Source organism: Limulus polyphemus, unplaced genomic scaffold (genome assembly GCF_000517525.1).
Source record: "Limulus polyphemus unplaced genomic scaffold, Limulus_polyphemus-2.1.2 Scaffold5471, whole genome shotgun sequence".
Taxonomy (NCBI): Eukaryota; Metazoa; Arthropoda; class Merostomata; order Xiphosura; family Limulidae; genus Limulus; species Limulus polyphemus.
Genome location: NW_013671081.1, coordinates 52,157 through 61,519, shown reverse-complemented (window position 1 = coordinate 61,519; position 9,363 = coordinate 52,157). Strand labels below are relative to the sequence as shown.

Sequence of the window (9,363 nt, the reverse complement as noted above, 5' to 3'; positions counted from 1 at the left end):
TTTCAGAATCTTTTTTATCCAGGCAATTCTACAATTTTTGGGTGGGGGTGCCATATGGAACTCTTACCGAAAATATGTCTATTAGCATTTTTTTCAATTGGAAAAATATAAATATTATTATGGTCTGGTTTGAAGTGTGTGTGTGTTGTCTTATGTATATTAATAACTTGGATAGCCTTTTTGATGATGTTTTCAAATTAGCCAATGATACTAAAATCTGTGAAGAGTTGACTCTGTTGAGAATCTTGCCAATCTTAGTGAATAGGCTAGAACTTGAAATATAGTTTTAATATGCATGAGAAGTAAAGTTATATGAGATATGGAAATTTGGTATTGGAAAAGCCTCACTTTTGTGGTAGATAAGCATTGATAATGTGCAAAAATGTATATAAAGATTGCCTCACAGCTGGGTACCAAATGAGGGTTTGTCATTCATATTGTGTTTGTGTATCAGTTAACAGCCTAATTATATGCACTGTAAATTCAAGGATTTTGATTACAAAAAAAAACAACTCTGTATCTTATTAAATAAGAATTGAATATTTAACTGGTTGTTTTTGAGTTGGCTTGATTCTGCAGTTGATAAATTTCCATGCAATTTTTGCATGTAGTTAGTCACATGAGGGATGACTGATGTCTCAAGGTGATTAACGTGCTAATCCTTCTACATAGGTACTGCACCATTGTTTGTCTTTAGTCTCAAGCTAACATGTGTGCTTTTCTGTTTGGACATTTTGCAAGGTAACCTATTCAAGTGGGTAGTATATAAACCTGCAAAAACTGCTTTGGAATGGCTTAAAATTATATGTTACCAGAGGACTTGTATGATACCACTATCAGGCAGGTGGTAGCACTACCAGTGTAGGGATCGCACGTATTGTTCATTGAAATGGTATTTTAAATATCTCCTCAATAAGTCATCAGAACTTTACAATACTATAGAGTGTTTTCTTTTATAACAATATCTATGTAATATTTGTCAAATTCTGGGAATGTCAGTAAATATCATAGCAAAAAGAACTTGTTCTTCATTCTGCTTCTTCTTTTATATTACATGATAACTTAAAAACCAAAACAATGGTGTCAACCAATTTCACTGAGGTTGCATAGTTTCAAACAGAGTATCCACTTTTATAAGTATTATTGATAACTAGTAGTAATTAAAAAAAAGTCACAATTCTAATGTAAATGATGTTATTATTACCCTCTGAAGTTGACTTTCTTACAGAAATTTGGTGTTCCTTTAAAAAGTTTAAGTACAGGGTGGAACAGGAATTACAAACAAATAATAGATAAACAATAAATATTACAGTTGGAACCTCATTGTATTTAGAACTTGGTTATAAATACAACCTTCCTATGTCTGTTGAAACTCTGCATTAATAAACAGGCAAACAAGTAAAGAAAAAACTTAGAAAAAAAGGAAGTAAATGTAGTGATGGCTAATAGCAATCTCAAAACCAATGCAACAAGATAGCAGGGGTGGCACTTGCATCATAACCTATATTATAGCACAGGCAAGAATTAACATATAGCAATATATGTAACTATTCAATCAAAATTGAGGTTCAGTTATCCTATTTTTGTCTGTTAACATTCTGCTACACTGTGTGCCTATGCTATTATGTAGGGATGATGTAAATGCCATCCCTACTATCTTGTTTGCATTGGTTTTGACAGATTGATATTAGCCATTACTGCATTTTCTTCCTTTTTTCAAAAGTTTTTTTCATTACTTGTAAAGGCTATTTTAGTGTAAAGTTGGTATTTCCATAATTCTGTCTCTTATTTTTCTTGATTTTTGGCTCTAGTGTTCCTATTCTTGATCTCAAAAGCCAGTCAGTGGGTAACTTTTACTTTTTAATGTAAATAAATATTTTGTTTGTTCACTTATTTTCACTTGTTGTGTTTGCCATGCTTTAACAGTACTAAATCAGCATAATTTTGGGAACTTTTCAATTAACTATTGACATCAGTGTACTCGAATACCACAATTTTTTGAATGAAAGGTGACCATAATAGGGTAGTGACATTCTGTTACCATGCCTTTTTTTATGTCTCTCTGTGTTTAAGAATACATCTCATTAGACTCATGAACTTTGTTTCAAAGAAGTTCCTTTTTTTTTCTTAAACAACTATATTGTGTTTCATCAACATCCATGTAAATTAACCAGTTTGAGGGATTTCTTTTTCACATTCATTAGTGAAATCATCATTAACACTTTAAAGCTGAAACATAAGTGTTTGGTAAGAATATACTTTTCAACTAGATTATCTGAACTATCAAAATATTTAGATCATTCATGAAATTATCTCTCTTAAAAATGTTTCTCATTTTGAAAGTCAGCTTTTTATTTGTTTTTTGCTCATACCAACTTTATTACTAGTTTCATTAAAGAAAGAAAAGCTTTTTTTAAACTGAATTTCAAACCATATCTTTCTCAGTAATATGAAGGTCTAAGATAGCACTTCCATATTACAATATTTTACATGCTGATTGAGAAAAGATTATCTCAGAACCTCAAGTCTCGTACTAGTCAAGACTCATACAAATCTTAAATTTACAATGTAACTAATTTATGTGTACATATTTCTTTCAATGTTAATAACTTGATCAGGTGACCAGTAGAAAATGCCATTAATCCTACTTCGACGGGTCACGTGTCAAAGGCCATGTCATCACGTTTGTTGACTTGCATTCAAAATTTTATTGAACTACTATTTTATGAATCTATGTCAATAAGTTTGGTATCAAATTGTAGATTATAATTCAAATTTTAATATTATACTTTAGTTAATTTCTTAATATAAAAGTAAATATTAAAAAACACAGCTAAACATTGATTTTTGTGTGTCACGTAAAATGTTGAATGCAGCACTGGTTCAGTTTAGATGTTTGTGATGTTAAAATACAAAATTTAAAGTTTCATACGAATTGGGAACTCAAACTACTGATATTGTCAAGCTAGAATATAAAATAAGAATGTCTTATATTTTCTATTTGCTAAGATATTGCTCTTGTACTGCATCAAACACAGTGGCTTCCCAGCTCACCTCTTTCTATTTTTGGAAATGGTCCCTTATATATGCTTACTTCTATATATGACATGAATAACCAATTGAAAGCTCAGAATATCCCATTAGTGGTTTTCTCAGCCATTTTGACATGTAATTATGCTAATTTCTGTCTTTTTCACACAAGATTTCAAAAAGATGAGACAAGTCTTTAATGAGGTCAAAATTTCATATTTTTTAGACCCAAATACAGCTTAGTTACTACACCTGATAAATTATAGTGTAATTCTATGGTATCAATATAGTAATTTATTATTTTTTGGTTATTTCAAATGTATATATATAAAACCTAAAAAAAAATTTTTTTATACATCCTCCATGTGGAAAATTTCATAAGGCGTAGCAACCTATGACAAACAGCAAATGAGTACAAAGGTCGTAACTAGAAGAGATAATTGTTTGCTTTACTTCTTTATTTACTGTTCTATGTTTTAAGAATAATAAGTTTTAGAGCTTATTTGTAAATAGAAATAATGTTTATACTTATATAATGTATAATAGTTGAAATGTGATTATATTTTACAAAATACTAGTCCACTAAAACATAGCCAAGACAGGTCACTTTGTAAAGACTAAAGGTCAGTTATATATTATTGGATACACTAATACGAATGGACGTGCGCCACATTATTGTAATCTGTATTGTTAGCCAGGAACAGCTGGAAGGTCAATATAATAAAAATAATAAATAAATAAATATATATATATATATATATATAAATTATTGTATACGGTTATGAGATTTAAGCTATTTATATTAAAAATTTGTGTTTTTGTGTTATAATTTGTAGCCATTCTAGAACAAAAAAAGCATAATTTATAAGTTTTTCTAATTTTTTATTGAGGTTAGGAAGTTGGTCATATCGAACCAACCAGTACAGAAATACACTAGTGAAAATAACAAATAAAACATAGTTTTTTGAACAAAAAATTTGGTAATTATCTGGAGATTATAAAGGATTTCATATGTGAAATTTGAAAAATGTTCTAATGCATCAAACTATTTTTAAACGTAAAATCAAAATTACTTTGAATGTTGGATAATCAACATTCTGAAAGAAAAAGGTTTATGAGAAAATCTTTAATTAAAAAATCTTAATACTTAATTTAACAACCTGATATTTTGTGTATGAAATCTTGTAATGTTTAACAATAACCTCCAAAATGTTGTAACTAAAATGTTATAGCAAGACTGAGAGCACACAGTTATGATAAATCCTGGGTTGAGTTTTCCTACTGAGCTGTCCTGATTTCCATACTGGTCTGGGTTTAGAGAAAAAGCTTCTTGAGTTACCGGTTCTGTTTTCAGTGTCCTTACTTGTGCCACCATTGTGACAGATAGTATTTTTAAAGTAGGTTTAGGATTGTATGGAGTTTATTTAATCATGTTCAAGGCTAAAAAATGTTGTTGATGACATATTAGCTGGCATAACTGTTGTTTTCTTGGTACTGACTATCAGTCAGATTTGTTGCCTAAAGATTTGCTGTCTGTTGGTTTTATCCTGAGGTGTGTGACAAGAGAGTTCCATCATCTGCTTGAGTGAGGTCCTTTAATGTTGTAAAAATGAGTCAATTTGATTGTATGCTTTAGTTGTCTGGTATGTGTGTGGGAGCACCCAGTCCACCATCTGGTTGAATAGGAGAGCAAACACTACACATATTTTCTGACTCTGTACTTGAAAGATCAGATTAGAACACCCTACTGTGCAGCTAAAGTCATTGTAGAATTGTTTTATAATTCTTACTATGTTTGAGTGAATTCCATAAGTTCTGAGGGTCTTTCAGAGGCTCTTCCTGTATATACTATCAAATGCTTCCCCCAAATCAATAAAACTGATGTAAATCTGTCTTTGACATTCTGTGCACCGTTCAATGATGTTTCTGAGTTCAAAATTATAATCAGTGTACCACTTTTCTTTTCTAAAATATGCCCATTCCTTTCTTAGGAGACCATAAATGCAGCAGAGAACTGCTTTATCATAGTCATGTATAAGATATTGCTAGGAATAGATGGGAGGGTAATGTCATGCTAGTTGTTGCAGTCTGTTAAGAGTACCTTTCTTGGAGATCTTGATTATTATGCTCTTCCTCCATTCTGGTGATCTTTTTTTCTTGATTCTGGAGTTTAGTGAAGTGTGGAGTGGGTTGTTTGCAGTTATTTCTGGATATACCTCAAACAGCTGTACATAAGTTTATCAGGCAAGATGCCTTTTCATTCTTGAGCCTTGTATAAGTGACTTCCATTATTTCTTTTGGTAGAGGATTTGTTTTGATTACTACATGCATTAGCATCTACACACTCAGCAACAGCCAGTAGTTGAAATATGTAGTTATTCTGGTTTTTAATATTATGAAGTTGATTTATCATAATAGTTATTGTTTATCTAAAATTGAACAGAGTTTTATTGTAAGTGTCTTACTGTAAGTTATTTTTAGCAGCATTCTTGAAAACATATAATATGGAATTGAAAATTGGAATTAAATCAATGAGGTAGAAAGTGGATATTCTGAAAGTTCTGCTACAAGTTTGTATAAGAAATGCAAGAAAAACAAGCTAGGCTTTAGTTAAGAAAGTTATATTTTTCTAACCAGGATTGACTTTGGAATTAGTAGTGGAGACCACCACTTTACAATAGTTGAAAAGGGAAAATGAATACTTTCTTTGAAAAATAAAGAATGAGTTTAAGTCTACATTTTCTCAAGATGGATGTATTACTCATATTCATAATAAGTTGTTCTGAGGCTGGATTGAGTTTTTATATTAAGTATAAATAAAATAGCTAATTTAACTTGAAAGCTTCATATGAAAATGACTTATAAACTATATTACTACATCAGAGAAAGAAATTTGAATAGGTTAAATGTACTCAAGAATCAGATATATTTTTGATAATGACAATGTTTTAAGTAATTTTTTCATTTTGTACAATCATATTAATCTTTTGATTTTTCTTAACAAGTCACAGCTTATAAACAATTTTTATTATATTAGTTTTTGTTTGTTTTTCACATGTACCATTGTTTTTCTCTAATAGTATTAACATCAACAATGGCACAAACATATGATTCTTCAACATTTCCATTAAAGATGTGGGAAACTGATGTTGATTATTATGCAGACAGTGTTGAGTGGTGCCCTGTAAATCCTTATCAAGATCTTCTGTTATGTGGAATGTATCAGTTAGAAGAGGTTAGTTTGCTCATTATTTTAGATAACATTAATATACTTAATCACTTTTATTCAACTCAAAGTAACTAGTAACTAACTGAAAACATAAACTAGAACTAAAATGGTTTATACATTTTTTAATTTGAAAAGAATATTCATTAGATGGGTTATAGTAGCATTTGATGGTTAATTAATCATCGGACTCATTAATCAGTTACATTTAACTAATTGATTAATTTCGAGACTTAGACAGTTGGAATAATCGGAAACACTAGTTTCAATTAATTGATTACATTTGTCAGTTATGACTGATCAATTAAGATGAACAACATTGAATTAATCATAGATAATAATGAGGAATCATAATGAACAATATTTTGATTAATTGGATAGTTTAAATAATTGGAAACATTAATTTTGATTAGTTGATTATTTTTGTGACATTAATTAGCTTAATTGTAATTTCAATTGATTGTTTTTTTTTACATGACTAGTTGATGTGATCGATGCTCATAAGTAATCAATTAATTATGCAGCTCTAATGAATGTGAAATAAACAAAAACATTTTCATTTGGGATAACTTACTGCATTTTCTTTTTATAGTTGAAAAATTTTTGATCCCAAATGAATAGGGAATATTTTGTTTACTGTCTCTGCTTTCTTTAATACAAATATGAAATTCTAAGATGTAAAATTAAACCATACAATACAACTTATAGTAAAGAGCAAAAGTAGAATGTTTATGAGTGTGTTATACATTTATTTTGTATAGGTGTATTCTTAAACTGAGTAACATATAAGTTATTCATCTTAACAAGGTAAATTATCTTAGAAGTCTGTTGTAATATTGGTAAAGGGTAGGTAAAATTCCTAACTATAACTTTTTTTATTGTGAAATACATAAGTAAGTAGATTACAGCAAGTTAGTTGATCCACTGAGGTAAACAACTTCCCAAAGAACAAGAACATATATTTAAATATGGCCAATTCTATCCAATCCTCACATCTACATAAGCCTTGAAAAATCCTAAGTTCACAGCACTATAACCTCTTTACTGATAGCACTCATCAAGGTTATACCAAACTTAGTAGTCTGAATCCTGCCTATTTAAACTTTGTTATAGTTAGAGAACTTCTACAACTTGTTTAATGTTTTTATTTCCATTTTATTTATTTAAATAATGAAAAGTAATGTGATATACATCTTTGGAATTATAAAATACTCTTTACTAAACTATTTTGCAAAAGTTGTAGTTCTGCATATTTTCAAACTTCACAAATTGTTATGACAATTGTGGACAAATTATATTTTCTGAATTTGAAGTTTATATGGACTGCAGTTGCCTGTGGTATAGGAGTAGATGATCTTTTGGTCTTTTTGATAAGAACTTCAAGCTTCTTTGGAAATTGTGGCATAGGTATACATATTTTTCTTTGATAGCCATAGCTTGGTTGTTTTGGGAGAACTCTTTCTGCTAAGGATTAGTTTATGATGTTATCATTGTGGTGGTGGTGTTATTACTAGAAGGAGGAAGTGCAGTCTAAGAACTGAAGTATGTGTTGTCCTCTGTTAATGTGTTTCTAGAGTGTAAATTTCTGAATTTCATTGAAGTGAAAGCTTTGGTTATATAGTGTTAATGAAGAACACTTTTATCTTTCTTATTTTCAATGTTTTGGTGCTGAGGATTTGTCATTGATCTTAATTGAGGGTATGGAAACTAATATAGTTGTTTCAGTGGAACTTTAGGCAGAGTATACATAGTAGGTTTGAGAAATTTAATGAACTGCAACTGCTTGTTGAAAGAAAAGGAGCTGATGTTTCAGTTTCAATACTGAGGCCTTCTTCAGGTTACTGTTAGCATCTTATAAAGGTAAGTGCAGCTGTGTGATAAAGTTCAGTCATTGTGATTGGCAGGGGTTGTCAGCATGATTGTGACATGATTATATCTGTAGAGTTTGTTTCCACAGGTTGCTGATGTGCAAACCATTGTCTCTGTTGAGGCCTCAGAAGCTAAAATGTCATTTCCTTTTGTTTCAACAGGCAATTGCAGTCCATTAAAGTTCTCAAACCTATTAGTATAGTTATGTAATTAGGGAAGACTTTTCAAAGTGTTGTGGTGATTTGGTATTTTAGGTTTTCTTTGACCAGGCTATGGTTCTTCCAGTGTCTCTAATATAGGAATTTCCACAAGAACAGTAAACTTTATAGGTGATATTTTTTGGCTGCGTATAATTCATTCACTTCAGTACTCTAGGGAGATGCAGTTCAAGAAACTTCAAGCTCCTTACTATTTTTTACACATGCATCTTCACTACTTTGTAAGTATGGCTGTATTATGGATCTGCATGTAGATATTGATATGCATCCAGGCAAAAATACATGTAAATGCAATGTAAAATGTGATTGTTTACAATGTTTAGAAGTTTGTTTTTTTTCCTACAAATTACATGCTCTTTTGCTCAACGATTTATTAAAATTATTTCTGGAAACTTACCTCTCTAATCTAATGATCTTGCTCTAGCACCCCCAAAAAATATGAAGTCTGCAACATATAGCCTTCTGGCATAAAACATTTACTAGTTATTACCATGTCAGATACCAAACAAATAGACCATGCTTGGCTGTCCAGAAAATTCATAAAAAGTGTTTGAATTCAAATAAGATATGGAATTTTGAAATACAAGATATTTGTTACATTCATGCAGTTGTTTATATACAGGACAAGTCAGTAACTGAGGGTGCAGGCTTCAATTCACAGACCAGGGTAGGATGTCTACAATTATTTCAACTGACTCAAGAAGATACCTGTTTTCTCCAGTATAAACTTCAGACATCTGGAGTTCTTGATGTTAAATGGTCTCCTCATATGATTCATAGATATTGTCTAGTGGGTGTGGCATCAGCAGATGGTCAGCTTGTTCTGTATAACCTAAAGAATGTAGATGATTCTCCAAACTTTGTACTAGAAGAGTTTTCCAAAAAAACATTAGATGAGAGTTTTAGTAATTTAGCTCTTTCACTGGACTGGTTCAACTGGAAGCAACCCAGGTAATTATTTATACATTATTAATATGTTAATAATGCAGGGTGTATATATATATATATATATATATATAT

General features: G+C 30.4%; 1 protein-coding gene across 1 annotated transcript in view; it reads left to right on the top strand.

Moving 5' to 3' along the window:
* The window catches only part of LOC106472617 (diphthine methyltransferase-like), a 33,358-nt gene that overhangs the window by 951 nt on the left and 23,044 nt on the right, over positions 1 to 9,363 (top strand). The window contains exons 2-3 of the mRNA XM_013933269.2: positions 6,111 to 6,265; positions 8,966 to 9,294. Of these exons, the coding sequence (XP_013788723.1) occupies positions 6,125 to 6,265; positions 8,966 to 9,294 (470 nt within the window). The 5' untranslated portion in view covers positions 6,111 to 6,124. The remainder of the gene's footprint in view (positions 1 to 6,110; positions 6,266 to 8,965; positions 9,295 to 9,363) is intronic.